Genomic DNA, 18,827 nt, shown 5'->3' on the forward strand with positions numbered 1-18,827 from the left:
TCTCATGGTGGCATCAAGGGAAAAAGTCAGAGGATCACCAAAGTCACAGGATACACCGTCCAACTGACCGATCTCGACACTTAAGAGCCATAATCGTTCAGTTTAGCTATTGAAAATGTAAACCGGATCATTGCAGCTTAATGAGGTGCTAATTCTCACAATACTGTATACTTTACAAAAACACAGTTTCCTAATTTTTCCTGTGCCCATTAGAAAAACGACCATGACGTCAACATCTTCAGTGAAGTAGTACAAAGAGCGACAGGTCCCCATAGGGAGGAGGTCAGGGGTGGTTCCTCGCGTCAAATAAGCACAGAACTTTCAACCAGGAGACCGGTGTTCGTGTCCAGCGTGTAACCAAAAGTCAACTGCGAGTTATTTTAACTTACTAACGCATTACAGTGAAGTCACTTAAATAATGCAACTGCAGTTATGTAGCTATTATATTATGATGTAGTTATTATAACTCAAACAAGGATGATTTCCTAAACCTATCCAAGTACTTTCAGTGCCTAAACCTAACCAAGTAGTTTTAGTGCAACCAAACTGATTGTGAAGAAAGCTTACGACGAAGGTTCGGTAAATCTGTATCCGGTACGCTTCAGTGGTCATCTGGCTTTGGAAACGGTTGTTTTGGGAATTACTGGCAATCGAAAGTGTTATCCGTTTAACATTGCATTGCTTAAGTTTAAATCCCATTTTGATTTATTTCGTGATCATAGCTACCTCTCTACCTTGCTCTCACAAGCAACCACTGGAGAGCAATGTCCTTCCTGCCTCTCTCCGGTGGTATCTGGGTCGGTGCTGCTGACATGTTGTCAGAGGTGTCAACCCCCCGTGGAGACACACATCATTATCATCACCATCTCCCACTGCCTCCCTCCCTATCTGTCTGTCTCGCTTTGTCTCTAGCAGCATGTTGCCCTCAGTTGATGGAGCGGCAGTCCCACTGCTGACTCATAACACAGGATGAGGGGGGAAACAGTATAGCCCAGTAAGTCAAGGTGGCACTGCAGTGGTAGCATCCTGCCAATCAGGGCGCTCAGAAGCACCCAAGGGAGCTCTTGAAAGCAGAGACAAAGGGAAAAAGTTAGAAGGCGACAAACATAAAGTAGACAATAACTTTTAAATTGGCCCCTTTTTCTGGTAGAAAATCATAAACAATCAGGCCCTGACTTAAAATGGAACATTGTTCTGTGAGAGAGACAGAAGATCATTGAGAAAAACAATAGGCCCAGATGTTATTGCGGATGCTCTGTTTCCTTGAGTGGTGCTCCATCATCATGATGAATGAGGGCTCCTCTTTGTCAATCATGTGCTTTAGTGGAGCAGGTATTTATTTCTCTGTTTTCGCTGTCTGCCTGTCTCGCTCTCTGTGGCCCGATGACTGATGAGCCCTGTCACAGGGAGGAACACCTAGTCTGTAGCCACTGGAGATGACCGCCCAAGGCACTTACGAGACACAATCATGTCACAGAAATCTGAATTCATATATTTAGAAATACAGAGGAGAGGAAATTTCCTTGAAACCTTTTGGGGGTCTGGTGAGTGTGTGAAGAAAAACATTCGCAGTCACTTACTTTGTATCACCCTGTGCATTGGACCCATTATCACACTGTGCAGAGATGCACTGAGACAACTTTCTCTCTACTGATAACTCAACTCCTGGTAGCCACAGATACCGAGTTATTAATGTGATGTCCCCTTTCAAAACTTTAAAATGTGCTTACCTCATTACATGGAACTAAGTAAGGTAGCGTGCAGCCAAAGATTGGTGTGGCACTAGAAACAATTAACAGTTAAAGATCTACCGTGACTTAATAAATGTAAAGAAAAAAGTTTTTAATAGATTGACTGATACCTGATAAGCTCAGTGATGACAGTATCAGGGCAGATACTGATCGAATTGGTGTGCCTCTTACTGTTTGTACTCACCCATGCCTTCTCTTACACTAACTGTAAGTTGCAACTTCCAAGGGGTCTGAAATGCCAGATTGGCACTGAGGGCGGTTTGGTCTTTGGCCAGGTTTTTTTGCCGGTGTCCTTTGATCAATCTGTTCCATCCATTAAAGGTTTAAAGAATTGGCCTCATTCAAAAAGCAAATAGGAGGCACAGTATATCACCAGAGTGATTGCTAACTGCTGCTAACTGTAGTTGCTATTAGAAGTGTTGGTGCTTACATCACTTGCGCAGGAGCGTTGGGCCAGGACGGGCTGGGGCTAGCAGGTTAGCATGCCAACTTCAGTAGATGTCGCATTTTAGTTAGCCTCATTTTTTGATATGTTCAAGCAAAATTCTTACATGTTGCACTCTTAAGTCAAAGTTTTTAACAGCATAGCCTCATGTTAACTGACATAAAGGCCAAATCCCAGTACAACCCTAGGTTACATTGCCTGAGCTGATTTATGCATGACAATCCCACATTTTGATCTCCTTGATGGCATATGATGGCCGAAATTTAACTATAGTCCAAGTATCAGTGCAGACTGGCAGGGTAGGAGTACGGATAGATAATGTTGGTCTATTAAGCACTTATGGCCACGTCACTGAAGCAGTGTTGACTAAGGTGATAGCGTGAAGTTGTGAAGCGTCCATGCTTTTCTATCTCCATCAGATAAATGGCCTTGTGATAATACCAGGATTGCCACAGTAACGCAAGAGAAATCACCACAGCTGAAGTCACCAGTACTGGCCCAGGAATCAGTACTCTGAGATGAAGTATCTGGTAACTGGTAAGAAATCCAGTCAGATCAATTATTCAATAGATCCTGATTCTATTCTGAGCATTTAGTTCTTCAGTGGTCAATCTTGGATCACATTTAGAGTAAGGAGTAGAGCATGGCTCGGACCTTACATTGGTTGTCTGCCATGCTACTCATCTATTAATTAAAGTTTATTCGACTGTTAACCTCTTCACAATGAGAGACGAGACCAGTGATGTGTTTGACGTCTTGCTGATAACACATTGCAGTTATTAGACAGCATTCCACAGCTTTTCTTTTCAAACAACTTTCAGCACGATCTGTTCCCTACCTGGTTGCTCTCCCACACAGCTGTCAGCGGCACAGAGGACTTATGGTTTTTTAGCGTCTGATAAACAGGCCTTGTTATCCGGAGGAGTTATTTTGCATTTCATTTTGCTCAAACGCCCTTCACGTGCGAGTTGTTTTCCATCCACTCGTGCAGCGGAGATGCCACGAGGTAGATTCCTTTCCGTCTAAATGCGAGTGTGAAGTCAGTTGTAATGACACATTATAAATGCCGTTACAAATGGCTGCCCCCATCTGCCACGGTTTAGGAGTTGGATGCGGATGAAAATCGAAGACAACTGTCCTACTATACGCTATGTGTCAGAAGCAGTGGGAAGAGAAAATAATGGAACGTGTTCAAAGGAAGTGTCTTATGGGACAGTGATGGTCATCAGCAGAACCGCTTTGACACTGATACTGTATTTGTTTTTTTTTATTCCCACACACTTTAATTCCCTTGGACTGAGATATTTCTCGTTTAAACCGGTCTTTATTGATATCAAAGTGATATCTTACTATTGATTCAGTGACTGGCTTTAACAATGTCCTGTGAGACTCAAGTCAGTGCTTTGTCCTGTGCCAAGACAACGCAAAAGGAAATGCTCCGCTGTGAATATGAGAGGAGAAAAAAGGAAGGAACAATAGAAATCGATAGCACTTCAGAATGAAGAAGGTATGACGGAAGGCTCTAATCATAAAAGGGTGCAGCGGAAGTCATTGTGCTTTCAACGGCTCAGGGAGGAACAATTAAGGGTAGATAAGCTATTCTCCTTGCTATCATTTCCAGCCACCATTTTCCATGACAGACTTTTCAATAATACGGGTTCTCTGCATCACATCCCTATCTGTTTACTGGTCAGCCTTCGTGAGCATCACTGAAAGATGTGTGATTGGGTTTGGGATAGAGTTGGCTGCACACGTTTCTCTGCATCTACGAGCATTTCATGAGACCCTCTCTCACCGTGCCCCCCCGAGCTCTCCTTCACTATCTCGCTCTAAACGGGAGTGTGCTGATGCGCTAATGAGCGAAGACAAAGCTAGCAACATATGGTGATGATAATGAGATGAACAGTGTTTGGAAAACAAGGCCATATATAAGGCTGAGGATGTGACACATTACACAGGCAGTTTTGTGCACTGAATGCTATACAGAAGCCTTAAGGCTAAGCTACACGAGATAAATTATTCATGGCCATGTACACCCAAGTCCTTAAGGCAGTGTTCCTGGGCAAATAAATGAACGCTGGTGCCTGTGACATGCCTTTAATATAGCAAGATCCTTTTATCATATCGCACTAGCTCTTGCCCCCAAGTGTTCTTGCAAGTTCTCAATTTGTGGCACAATTTAAGTGTGTTGCTAAATAGCGAAGTCCTGCGATCTAAAGCGGCGGTTCCCACCGTTCTCTTCCATCGCCCGTGTATGTGCTGCCACATGAAGTCAAGTACCCACTGATGTCGTCTGTCAATGGTCCAAATGTGTTCAAAACGGGATGTTGTCGAACACTTTTAATATAAAGGTAGATGTTGTTTAAATGTGTTTTTAATATAACTGAACTGTCAGTGTTTTTAGCTTAATGTAAGTCATTTATCCATTACTTTTAGCTTCACCAGCTTTTAGCCACCATCAGCTATTTATGCATTACTATAGCTAACTAGCCCCATTTCAGTTGCGTATCTGTTACTTTTTAAACAGCTGCAGTCAACTTTAACCATTAGCTGAGTTACATAATTTGCCTGTTACCTTTAGCCAACTGTTGAGACTTCTGTTCCTGCTAGCCAGCTAGTTTTTCCACATTCTTAGTCACAACTTACAGTGTTCAGGTGTAATAGCTAACGTCTTCTAATCAAATTGTATTTTTTTTATTTCAACCAAAATATTTAAGGTACTCCACAGACTTTCCACATACCCATTTGTTACTGCAGAAGTACTCCCTGGGGTACACGTCAGAATCACTTTTCTAAAGTAGGCTACTCAGTGACTTTTGAAGCACCTCTAAAAGCTGTTTGCAGTTTACTTTGCAGTTTCAAAGCTGGCCCACGTTCAAACAGTAAGCACCAGTGTCAAATAGTTTCTGTGTGTGAGCTTTCTGGCCCTTGGACTTCAAACTTGCCTCCCACTGCTGACAGTGCCAGCAGGTAGGAAGACCCATGCAGCCCCGGACATCTGTTCTTCTCTCGCTGTCTGTCTCTCTCTCAGTTTGGCAAACTTTCTTGTCATTTATACACAAGGCTTCATTGATTTTTCTTCCCCATGACCACTGATCACGTATGTCTGACCCATTCACCTCGGGCCCCAAAAACACCACCCGTTGCTCAATACTCCAAATGAACTCCCTCACCTCACCGCCCGCCACACAAGGGGGATTTCACACCCAGCTCTCGGCGAAATTCCCGTGAGCTCAGCGGTCGCATAGCGAGTCCTCCGCTCGCTCTGTCATCCTCGCTGCCCTCCGTCCTGCAGGAGAGAGATATGGGCCGAAGGGATGAGGTCAAGATATGCGCGGTCCGTCTTATGTGCTGTAAACAGAGAGGAGGGCAAATAAAGAGGAAGCTCTCCACACCCGCCTCACACAGGCTCACACATAACCTGCTTACAGTTTCCAGTGTGACTAAATATGCATATGCAGAGAAACAGGGTGGACCCCACACACTCCTACACAAGGATGTGTGCACACTAGGGGTGAATGGTTTGGACAAGTCAAGAGAGGAAGCTACACACAGGAGAGAATACTGATTTGTAGTCTCACGATGAATTTCTTGGACACATTCTTCTGAACTGATATCACAAAGATGTTTACTGTCGCTGTCAATCTAAAGGGGAAAAAACAGCACAGGCAGCAGCTTTAGGACAACGGCACACGTCTCATCTTTCATTCCGAGGCTCTGTTTACACAGGTTTTCATCGTCGGTGCAGACTTTTGTGTCAACATCTATTCACCGTCAAAATGCTTTGCTTGGTTATACCCAAAGATGACTCATAAAATTGCCTTTTTTTTACCAAACTGGAGCAAGTCTTTCAATAAAACATGCCTGCTTTTATGACAATGCCTGACAAAGCTGTTAGGATGTGACCTAGAACAAGCTCCGAGGAGGCATGAAGACACGTGAAGAGTAAGTGGAGAGAGATGAACAGACAGACCGACAGAGCAGCAGGCAGCATAACATAGGTTGCATAACAATGACTTTTTCAGTACAGTACAGCCGGCCTGCCTGTTGATATGTGGGCGCGGGTGACTGCGGGACAATGCGAACTCGCCGTGTGCTGCAGAGCAAATACTACACGAGAGAATACTGTTGCCATGACAAGGAGGAGAGGAAGAGCGAGATGGAGAGGGTTGAGTAATGACAGAGAAGCAGTTTTGCAGCTGAAGAAAAGAAGAGGGTTTATCCGTTTGCAGAGTGAGGAGAAAGAGGGAATAATAGATGAGTCAGCTGCTTACAGTTTTCAACGGCGAATCAAACAAGCAGTGAAATTACACTGTACAGCCGGTAGCAATGGAGTCAGGCCAAGCATGAGATAGAAGCACTCCTACATGCATGTGCTGCAGCTCCCTTTTGATGTCTCTCCACGTTTTTTCCTTCTTCATTTTCTCTTGCACACACGCAGCCATACAGTACACATCAAGGCGCACGGCTGAACGCGTTGTCTACCATTTCTGACAGAATATATTCTTGTCTGGGACATGAGAAAAGCACAGATACCATTCCTGCCCCGGGAGGATTGCCTCTCGGCTCCACGCTGGATGTCTGGCTTCCCACGAGGGAGGCGGCGCGGCTTTGAAATCACTCTGTGTTTTGGTGCCGTATGACTCTGCCTCTGCAGTGTTATGTAGTGCACACTCATGTTGCGCGTCGCTGACTGCACTGTCTGTTACCTGGCGGTCATAAGCTCATCATCCACGCGCTGCCTCATCAGTGCAGTCACACTTACTGTAATCCTGACGTCCCTGCGCCCCTCGCCCCGCGGGGCGATTTCAAGCAAATTTCTTCTCCTTTAACATTAAAGATAAACGGCGGCATGCTTTTGAACCAAGATGCGTGAACTGTTTTTTACCCACAATTCTTTAAGTTGTACACAGCAATGATTCAATCATGAGTCAATTTTTAGCCACTATTACGACGTACCCTTACAAACAGCAAGCAGATCTTAAAGGTGCACTATGCAGTTTTTGGGAAGAAATTTTAATCAGAAGAGAAAGAAAGAAAAAAGCAAACTCTCTTTGTTTTTGGCGGACCCTGCCACCTTTCTAGCATCAAACAGTGTTCTGGGGACCTTATTTTCCTCTAAGAACAGCTGTTTTTTCAGTTATGGAGTAAAGAAATAATCCTGAATTTGTAGTACTACCTCACTTATATTGTAAATATTAAAATTTGAATTTCTTCTCCAAAACTACACAGCGTCCCTTGAAGAAAAACGGTACTCAGAAGATGATAAATCTTTTATAACGGGCAGCAGTAATCTTGACAAGCCGGGCGTCCATCTTGTCAAGCTCACGGAGGTCTGAAGAAAATCACAATAGCTGACCTTTAGAAATCTTCTGGCAGCCGTTCAACTGCCTGCGAGGTGGAAAACACCTACCTATAGAGACGGCGTACCTGGATGGAGTCAATTACAAGTCAGACCTGCGGATTCCCTCCTGCGGTGGCAAAAATACGATAAAATTGTTCCTGCATGAATCTTTCACAAGTTTTCTCACAACTGACATGATTGAATGCGGCTCCTACATAGGTAGCAGCAAATATTACTTTTTCAAGTGTAACACTAACACATCTGAAGCAGGATTTCAGCATTGCAGTGTTTTGAAAATGAATCGGTTCATCCTGTAACTGAACGATTAAGCCTACTTTGATGTAAACACCTGATTTAGCACATTGTTCATGTCTGTTGTAACACTATAGCACTTTAACATGCTCTAGCTCACAAGGTACCCACTTAAATGTTATACCATGTATTTGTGCTTGCACATTTTTGTGGCCAATGCAGAGTGGCAGCCAAGTGGAGCCCCTGCTGCGCCGACGCAGCCTCAGTGAAATGAATGAGGAAGCCAGTGTTATTGCTCTTTTGGTATTGTTAGCGTATGGATGGATGGATCCCCTTATAGGATTACATCCACAGTCGACAATACTGTACATACACTCAATAGCTCACTGAATGGATACTCCAGAGACCACAGACCAGTGTCATATACTGTAGGTGGAAGACTAAATGACAGAGCTAAGTTAGGGGGGAGGATTGACCGCCGCTTTTAAGAATCCCAAGCCCGAATGCGGATGATCACATTTTTATCAGGAATTTGAATTCTTTTGAATATTTTGTTTTTGAAAAATCTTTATACAAATGGAAGGTATGAGTGAGTGAATTCCATCAGTTTGAACGTTACATGAGCTACAGGTTACATGATCACATCTGTCCAGCTGTTTGTCTGTGATGACCATACTGCACACTGTCTACTGTATACTGATCGTTATATTGAGTTTGACCTCAGTAAACAACAAACTCTATCTCTTAGCACCACCCTCAGTGCATCCTTTCATATCTAACTTCCTTTGTCATAACGCATTATTTTCTGTACAACCAGGCTCCAAACAGGACAATGCCTACTGGTTCTGTTGACCTGATGACTCTTCACTCAGCATGGACTGCCATCTGTCAGTTATCTACTGAGAATTTTCCTGAAACTTCCCGTTTTCTTTGTGTGTAGGCAGCGATGGAAAGTAACCAAGTACATTTACTCAAGTACTGTACTTAGGTACAATGTTGATGTACTTTACTTGACTATTTCCATGTTCTGCTCCTTTATACTCACTCCACCACATTTTGGAGGCAAATATTGTACATTTTATGCCGCTACATTTATTTGATAACTTTAGTTACTAGTTACATTGCAGATTACATGTTGCATCAGAGCCTAAGTAGCAGTAGTAAACTGATTAAAAACACTGATTCTGATAATCAGTAGACACAGAGCCATAAACACATGTATCATTTACTTTTACTTGTGCTTTTGTTACTTAAGTACACTTAACATTAGCGTATGACTTTTAGGTTCTTTTTCAGTTTAACAAAAACATTCAACATTAACACATCTGTGGTTTTCATTGGACAGCAATGTAATCCGAAAAGTAACCAGTAACTAGAGCCCTCAGACAAATGTAGTGGAGTAAAAAGTACAATATAAAGTTTCATAAAATGGAAATATTTGGGTAAAGCACTTTGAATATGTAAATATGTACCTGTACAGTACTTCAGTAAATGTATTTAGTTACTCTCCAGGTCAAAAACATTGATATATATATATTAATAACAATGTAGCAGAGAAAAAAACAAAATATAGGCAAAGTGTTTTGTAATCGTCTCAGTTTGATTCTGATCATCAGAAAAATGCTGAATAACAGATCCGATAATTGGCAAGGTCGATGGCGCCAGTGCCAAGTCAACACTAAGCATACAGTTTAAACATACATGTAAATATCTTTACTTTTACTCAAGTATGACTTTTGGGTCTTTTTTACTACACTGCTTGTTACCTAGAAACAAAATGTGCTTGTAATTGCTATTCCAATTTCTTTTCCTTGCTGCTGTAATCTTGGTGAAATACTCCAGTGGGTAAAATGAAAACTGGCCGGCGCTGGAGATAAAACGCTGTGGCGACCCTCAGAGAGTCAGCGTGTTTTGGTTCGGCTCGGTGAGACACTCTGACCACACCAGCAGACTCCCACTGCATCCCCTTTCATCATCCTGACGGGCATCCCGGTGACAGCTGTCAGTCATCCAGCTGAATGGGTTCATAGTGTGATGATGTCGTCAGGGTGGTTTTTATTTTCACTCTGGGCTGTTACGTGTATGTGTGTGTGTTTGTGTGTGTGTGTGTGGTCTTTTTCATTAGGATGAAAATGCAGGGATGAGAGATTTTTGCAAAGATGGACTCTGGAGCGCAGGATAATAAAACAGTAGGATGGAAATAGCTGAACAGTTGGATCTATTTTCTGTTTATCTCTCAAGATTGTGTATGTATTTTGGCTCAAATTGCCATCATCTTTGTCACCCTCATCAACTGCGTGCTTGAAGAGCTAACAGTGTTTCTATGACCCTGAAATAATTATAGCACTCAGCAAGCAGAGAGAGGCGGAGGAGAAGAGATTGTGGATTGTTGTTCACTCAGAAACAGAGGCGTATTTGAGTAAATAGTGGAGGAAACTGTATGTGGAGGAAGCAGTAAACAATTAATTTTTATCTTGGATCTTATGCATCAGCACAACGATGGATTGGCAAAGAATGCCTCTGAAGGGACAATTAGCAGTGCGTGTTTTATAGACTGTACATTGTGATAAACCACAAACAATGCGCTTACCAAAATGGATACAGGACGTCCAATAAATCCTATTGTGACCACAAGTCAGAACCATAAGCACTGCTGCAAATTACTGTATGGATCAGAAATTGTTGACGCTCGTTTTTATGCTGATGTAATCACTTTAATGATTTTTTACACTTCATGGAAAAGATGAATCATCAGGTATCTGAAGTTATAATGGAAGCATAATTAACAGCGTACAGATGCCACTTTTTCACTGAGCTATTGCTCTTACTCACATTTAAAGGAACATTTTGAGAAATGCAATTTCTGATAGATAAGAAGATTTATACCACACGCATGTCTGTATGCTAAATATTGAGCTGCCCAGAGGACTTAGCTTAGCACAAAGTCTGGAAACAGAGTGAAACAGCTGGCCCTGTAGAGAGATGTTAATGAAAGATGCAATATGAACTTGAAAAAAAAAAAAAGAATTAAATTGAAGACAGAATGTAAAGAAACAACAGTGTTGATCTATGTATTGTGCTGCAGAGATAGCTTCTGAAGTTAGCATGCTAACCAGCTAGCCCCGACCCGTCTTGTCTCGTAATACCACTTTGTACATCAAGAGGCGATGGTCCCATAGAAAAGCTCAGGCAGAGTCAGCTAAAAGGACCAATAGCTGCACGACCAACTTAGCCAGCTGACGGCAGCTACAGTTAGCAGCAGTTAGCAGTTGGTTAGGGTTAGGGTTGAATAACTGAGATGGAGCATGTTCACTAGTGGTGCTGGTGGGCTGATTTTGTCACCTTTGGACAGCTCCAGGCTAGCTGCCTCTCCCTGTTTGAGGGGTATAAATTCTGTGCCAGACTGCGAATAAGTGTTCCCAAAGTGTCAAATAGATGCTTTAAGCCAAATGCACCACACTTGTAGCCAGATGTTTATCTGCGGCTCAGTGAGACTGTGTAATTTGATTTGCCAGCTTGTCACGACCTGAACAGTCAGCCAGCTTGGCAGAGCAGACAGAGTCCAGTTTCATACAATTTGTTTGTTGACTCTCTGGTATAAGACTGTTTAAACTTTATCTCACCAGCTTTTATTAACACGATAAAGAATTTTTATAAAATCACAATGTAGTGGAGTCCAAATGCGATGTAGTGGGTAGTTTTGTGTTATCATTTCCTTGACTGTTCAAGGATTCGCTGCAAACCAGTTCAGATTGCCTGAAACGAGTGAGGAGCGCCTGAGCTTAGATGAGATATAGAATTTCACAATTGTGACAAAATGAATTATGAAACGAGAAAATGAGCGACCTTGTGTCAGCCATTTTGGCCCGCTACGAAAGACAAAGCAGTGGATCGGCTTTCATCGTGACCAGAGTGAATTTTGTTTTTTTAGAAATTCTATTAGATGCATGAAAGAGACGGGCTTCATCTCCAGCTCTACACACAGCGCCTGTTTCAATTACATTCACGCAACCTTCAGTGAACCAGTTGTCCATATAGACTTAAACCACTTCATCTGTTTCTTTGGACGTTTCCCCTCATTGACGAGTCTTTTATTCTTTCTTCTGCACAGCCTCACTCTCTCTTTCACTCTGATGCTCTTTTTAATTGTCTCCACTCTCTACCTTGTCAGTCAGTGTGTGTATGTGCGAGTGTGTGTCTCTGTGGTTTGAGTCAGTGCCAGGGCTAAGTGATTAATTAGTAACAACACAACATGCTTTGCCTTGACAGTCAGACTGTGCAGGTTTAAGGCCTTTGAGCGCACCTCGTGGCACAACAATGCACCGCTGTGATGAAACAGCGAGAAGATGGTGGAGGAAATCAATATTGTCGGGTTGCGGCGACACAACTTCCCCTTCTGTTTGCTATGGAGCGACAAAAGGCCATCCGTATGAGCACCAATAACAGGGCTGAGAGGGAGAGTGTTATTTATAGGCCTGTGTTGGGATCATCCATCTCTTAGTGTCTATGTCTACAGTCATTTTGTGCGCTTTCTGCCTAAATGATTTTGTCTCGCTCACTCCGTGCCTCACACACCTCCTTTGTCTCTCTGCCAGACATCTTTTGAAACTTTTTACTCACTCTCTTCATTCTTTATGCATCCTCATCTGTCTCCCGTTCTCCTATTTCACTTTTCTCCCTTTCGTGCTCCCCGCCTCTCAACTTTTTCTTACTTACCAAATTATCAAGTGGCAGTTTTTTGGGGCTTTTAACACAATGTGTTCACTTAGCAAGGATACCTTCGCCTTCAGTAACAGGAATTTGCAATTATCTGTCAGGCTCGGCGCAGCGAGGGACTAATGTGAAGAGAGCGTCCTCTGAATTCCCACACTTATTTTAACATTCAGCTAAAAGTCAGACTGTGTAGTTCTGCTACACTCTGGTACAACTCTGTCCCTTCGTATCCATCTGTACATCCGTGGATGTGTTGTCCTGCCATCTGGTTTTTCTGAGTCTGAGCTTTAGGGTGCAACTGTGGAGGAGGGCTGATCCATTGTGTTGACTAATCAATTATGTCCATGGTTGAGAAGGATATTGTTACTGTAAAATGTGGTTGGGTGCGGAGGACTGATTGCTTGCTAATCACAATCGGAACAGAAAGCCTACTGGATTTCCTATAAATCATCAACATACGTCTTACTGATTTTCATGTTAGTTGTTAAGAGGCAGCAATTATAAGTAACTGGATTATTTCCTGCTGGATGCGCTGCAATGAATTTGGAGACAAGACTCACACATTCAACACACCTTTTGAAATCTAATTATCACTTATTAAATTATGGAAATGGATACATTAGGCCTGCAGTTAAATTGTATAATCAGGAAAATGTAATTATTTTAACCGGTTGTTACTTCCCATTTCCGAAGACAGGTGGCAAATATGTATTCCCTTTAGCCACAACATGCCACTTCACATGCTAATAGATAGTAATAGCATGTGGAAACGTGGAAAGATTGTGGAGTAGCTCAACTCATTTTGAAAAATAAGGCTTGGTGGCAAAATATATCCGGTATTTATTTGATATATATAATTATATATCAAAAAATATGTAAATAAAGGTAATGGACAAGTAGCTAAACTTAATAATAAGTGTTTCTAAATGATGTATTGTTGGCAGCTGGACTTGTTTCAGTTTCTTGAAGATGTTTCAGCTCTCATCCAAGAGGCTTCTTCAGTTCTAACTAACTGGAGGGGAGTTGCAGGCTTTTAAACTCTGTGTGGGAGTGTCCTTACAGAGCTGTTAAGGACACATGTGGGCTCTGAGTTTCAGAGGCGTAAGGGCCACTTCTGGGACTTTGACCCAACTGGCCTTCATGTGGGTTGTTAGGGCTAGGTGAGCCCAGGTGTGAATGGTTGTTAAGCTGTCTGGGGAGGGAACTCAGTACTGCATTGTAGGTGGGTGATAAGTAGTGTCGTAGGCCACCTCCTCTGTTCAAAGACGGTTGTTCCTGTTTGACATAGATGGATTATTTTACTCCTCTTTCAAACCATCTGCCTTCTCTGGCCAAGATGTGAACATTGTTGTTGTCAAAGGAATGATTTTTTCTCCTTCAGATGTAAGTGGACAGCAGAGTCTTGACCTAGGGCGTTCAGATATGCAGACTTTCATCCTGCAGACCAGTACGGTAGACTGCTTTTAAGATTTAAGAGCATTTAAGATTGACAGAAATGTCCAAACTACAACTACGTCCAAGAACAATGGTCGTGTTCCACAAAATGCCAAAACAATGCAGTGAAATGGCTGAATGTGATTGATTTTTCCTTCCTGCCACAGCAGCAAACTTATCCTCAGGTCAGCATTATAAAGATGGTCATACAGTCCCATAGAACAACTCAGAAAAAAAAGAGGATCAAATGACCCATTTTGAGATCACACATTACCACGTTATTCAAAGTCACTGGACATTTCTTCAACCCAACACAGAGGGCTCACTGACGCAGTACAGATAAAGTAATCAGTAATCAACTAAAACTTGAGTATTGTAGCTCTACCACTGACGTAAATGTATTGGCATGCAAAGTCCAATTACCAGTAAAATCTCATATAATAGAAAGCAGATGTATCTTATCAGTGTACATACACTCTGGTTTCTGTCCAAATGTGTATCAGGCAGCATGATATACAATAAGCTGCAGCTGTAGAATGATGGCAGGAGTCCACAAGCTGATGGTGCTGGCATGAATGGATGTTAATGTGTCCTGAGAATTGTGAAGCATTGACTTTATTTCTAAAGCATCAGATCATTGAGTATCTAAAATGGGTGGTTGTGTAAGTGGACGCTGGAATATGTATGAGATCCTTCCTGTCAAGATGCTGAAGATGCTTCCTTGTACCTGTCCTAAACCTGATTGTAACCCTGTCCTGCCATGTGTCCACAGAGGGTGGTCAGATCAACAACAACGTTGGACCGGGCTCAAACATGGGCCAGCAGCACCCTTACCCTGCTCTCAGCCAGCTGGCTCACGTCTACGAACAGCAGCAACAGCAGCAGCAACAGCAGCAGCAGCAGAACAAGGATATCAACAAGTACGCCTCCCTGAAGGCTGTGGGTGAGTGTCTGTCAAGTTCTCTTATTATCTTTAAATTATAAGACAAAGTAAAGAACAGAGGAGTGTTTTATTGTTTGATATAGGCAGTGTGCTCCATGGATCTATTAAGGGGAAATCTGTACAGCGTAGGAGGCGGGGCCCCGTTCATTTCTCTGAAAACTGTTCAGTGAAGCATGAAACTAAAAACAAATCACCTGGATCTTCTGCATAGCTTCAGAGCATGCACATTAGAGCGACTAACTGGTTCTGTCCTCCGCTTACTTGAATGGTGATTAAAATATTTAATCGTGTGTAGGGTTGAGTGGGTTTCTGATTTTGTCGGTCCAGTCAGGTGTACTAGCTTCAACCAGTTTCATTTTGTGTCAACCGACTGAGCCGGTACTTGTCAAGTGAAGAGCGGAGAGAACCAGCAGCATGTGGCTAGTTGAGCAGGAGCCCCAGGATAGCATGTTAGCTCAGCTTAGTGGTGCGGTGCTTATGTGCTATTATGTTGTACTAACACTGAGAGCTCCGCATACAGTGCCACTATGCTTCTCTGGCCGACCACAAGAGGAAACGCTCATCAGTAAGGAGTTGGTGCAGGTTATGCTGCAGCTTATTAGCTTTCCATGCTGTTTTTGTAGCCTGCAGTACGAGGCCTTGTTTTAATCTGCTGCTCCTGTTTGCCCTGTTAAAGTTACTGCATTACGCTGTTAATATAAACTCAACACTTCCTGTGTCTGCTTCAAATGAAGTCCTTTCAAATAATCTTTTAGTGGACAGAAACCCTTCATCTCTTAACCAGGCTTTTATTGTGAAACAATAACACAGCAGTGTGTTGTGGAAAACTCATTGACTTTCAGGGGTCATATATGAAATTACTTTGCTGAAGGCTTATTTTATACATAAATGATAAACTTCAGAAGAAGACAAGTTAAGTTGAATTGTTGTGGTAAATGAAGACACGTGTTGCAGTTGCCCTGATGGACTGTAGTGCGGCTACAATCTTACTCATGGGTTCTCATTATGTTCCTCTTGGGAGGGGCGGCGTCCTGTGCAACTTCTAGTGTAGTAGTAAGCTCAGTAACAGTGGTCCGGTCTTAGACCTTATATCAAGTTCAGTCTGAATATTTTTAAATTGGCCCAACCCTAATCATATGTCTATTCTAAACATAGAAAAAAATCTAGTTTTTACCATAAGTCCAATGCTGAATTTCTTCCCCAGTACACTGCTCACTGGTTATAAAAAATAAAAAACAGTGTTTGATTTTACTGTAGCAGCTTTTGGACAGGGGGGTATCATCATCACAATGAATCTTGGGAATTCCTGTAAGCGCAGTCACCATCTGATACATCCTGAGCTGGCAGAGAACATTTCGTGATGCACACACAAAGGGCAGCACATGATTTCTTTTCTTTTTTCTTTTTTTTCTGGAGGTGTCCAGGGACGATGTGACTAAACTATCGCGTTCCTGCAGGCAGCCTTGACAGGTGTTATTGATCGTGCTACCAAACCGGCCACGCTGTAAAACACAAACAGCCTGCTTATCAAGCTGTTTGACAGCTTAATGCATCCCACCAAATTCAATGAGCTCAGTCGCCAGTGCAGCTGGTTTTGAATTCGCCTCACCGTGCCCAGATGTTATTGGCAGTGGCATCACTATTTCGTAACATGAATTCATTTGAGATTGACTTGCGAATTTCTTCAGCGTGTCTGAATCAAAATTCAGATCACTCATGCCAGTTATTATCTATAAACACATCTATATATCTGTAGGAACAGCTACCAGATGTTATTTGTCTGCATTTGAACCCTTTATTAGAAAACAACCAGACAGATTTTGTCTCTGAAAAGCCTCTTCCTGCATGCCAAGCAGCAGAAAGCAAAATATTTGATTCAGATCCTACCTCACGCTGCATGTGGCGGGCCCTGACTCATCCCCAGACATGTTACTGTAATAGATTATCATGATTGTTTACGCTGAGTGCTGCTTTTTTGCCCTGATGGCAAGAAGATGTTGTGTAATTACAGTAGCAGTTTAGATATTTGCCAGCGAAACTGCAAACAGAGAAACAGATGAATAATAAGTGACACATCGTGTTTGAGCTTAAAGGAAAGCCAGCGTACGGGAACATCAGTGAAGATGCTGATTAACGCTGTCATCATAAGTCCTGGACCCTGGCTTCTTTATCGTTTGATGCTGTATTTTTAAAACTCCCGTATGACTTGCTAAACATAGACATCAGGCGGTAGATATTTTCAGCACAGCTACAACTGTGTTTGATTGCATAAAGCTGTTCAGTTATCTGAAATGCCGAATAGAAGACGTCTTGGTGTCAGTCCCTGAGGTTCAAAGAACAAAATGATTCTTTCTCGACCAATATTCAAGAGAGAGGGGAAGGATCAGAGGGGATCTATCGTAGGAGAGGCTGAGATGCCAGTTTCTCCACAGACAGGAGCTTCACTAGATCAGAGTGCAGTGCAGCCACAAGACTCTGCAGTTTGAGGAAAGGGAAGTAACCTCACTGTTTCTCAACTGGAAGACCTTACTTTCTGATGTCAGGCTGAAAGCTTTCCTTTCATCTCACCACACTTTACACCAACACATGGATGCAGCACATGCTCCGAGGATAGAGGAAGGCACTCGGACATGGGAAATGTAGGAAATCTCTACCTGTAGGAGTATTAGCGGAGGTAGGTTGATTGAAAAATGGTACATGGAAAAAGCAAAGCCACAAGCAGGCCATAGAGAGCTGGGCCAAATCTGAGCCACGCTTCATTTCTATTCTGGTGGGCTGGATCTGGCCCAGCTCTGGTTTATTTGGTTCGCTCTTGGCTGACATGTGGCCAGGGTATAGCCTGCTAGTGGACCGCCCTGGTGCCAGCATCCCACGAGGTATGTGGGCCCAGTGAATGTGTCTGGTGTCAGCCAGATCTGGGCCACAAGAATCTTGCTATCTGGAGAGGTCATGGTCTGGTGCATGCCGCCACAGTCACACTGATCGATGCACATAATTCAATTCCGCCTGGGAACTTTTAGCTTTGCACCTTCAGCAACATATGATAACACAACAAGCTGATTAGCATGCGAGGCAGTCATACTATGATGCCGCAAGTGAAATGCCATAGCTGAAAGACCCACATGCCTTCTTTAAATTATGGAGTTGTTGATGAGACATGAACAGATTGTTGCCGTTGCTCCACCATTGTAGGGTATGTGAATACACATATACTGTGTTGTTGTTGTTCCTGGAACATCATAATTAATGTTTCTGGGAAATCATTAAAACTGATGAATCACATCTCTGTAATGCCATCAGTTAGTGACTAGGAGGAAAATATGCACGTGGGAGAAGCTATCCATTCAAACACATGTTTAATGTCGTGAACAAGTCTATTTTAATCCAAACCATGTTTTTCTAATCGTAACCGAGTCTTTTTGTTGTCTAAACCTACCCAAAAAGCAAAAGAAAACTAAAAAGTAACTCAAAATAATACGTATAATTAGTATGAAAGTAAGAAGTGAACAGTATAAGGATATGTTTGAAGCAGTATGCAAACCCTGGTCTCCTGCGAGAGAGTGCTACCCACTCAGCCATGATGGTGGTTTTAGTTGTGGTTTGTTTGGTAAGTTGAAATTGTGGTCCAGCAGTAACATTAATCATACTGTTCCTGGAACAACACCAACACGAGTTTGGTTAGTTGCGGTGATGGTCCTGGAACAACATAAATTATGATGTTCTGGGAACATCAGATACAACATGTTAATACAGCACGTACTCATCTCAGGTCGTCAAATACTGATGCAGCTTTGTAGCTTCCCTCAGCGTCTCATGTCGACAAAGTACACAAGGTAACCTTTGGCTTCTGTGTGTGACACGCATTGCCTTCTTGTCAGAAAGCCTTGTGAAATCATTGTTAAGGTCAAATGACAGTTTGGTTAGGTGTAGGCACAGAAACAACTT

General features: G+C 42.7%; 1 protein-coding gene across 1 annotated transcript in view; it reads left to right on the forward strand.

The window, feature by feature from the left end:
- The window catches only part of shisa9a (shisa family member 9a), a 51,753-nt gene that overhangs the window by 23,665 nt on the left and 9,261 nt on the right, over positions 1-18,827 (forward strand). Inside the window, exon 3 of the mRNA XM_084342936.1 lies at positions 14,712-14,882. Within this exon, the coding sequence (XP_084199062.1) occupies positions 14,712-14,882 (171 nt within the window). The remainder of the gene's footprint in view (positions 1-14,711; positions 14,883-18,827) is intronic.

Source organism: Pagrus pagrus, assembly GCF_965226575.1.
Source record: "Pagrus pagrus genome assembly, chromosome: 21".
Lineage (NCBI taxonomy): Eukaryota > Metazoa > Chordata > Actinopteri > Spariformes > Sparidae > Pagrus > Pagrus pagrus.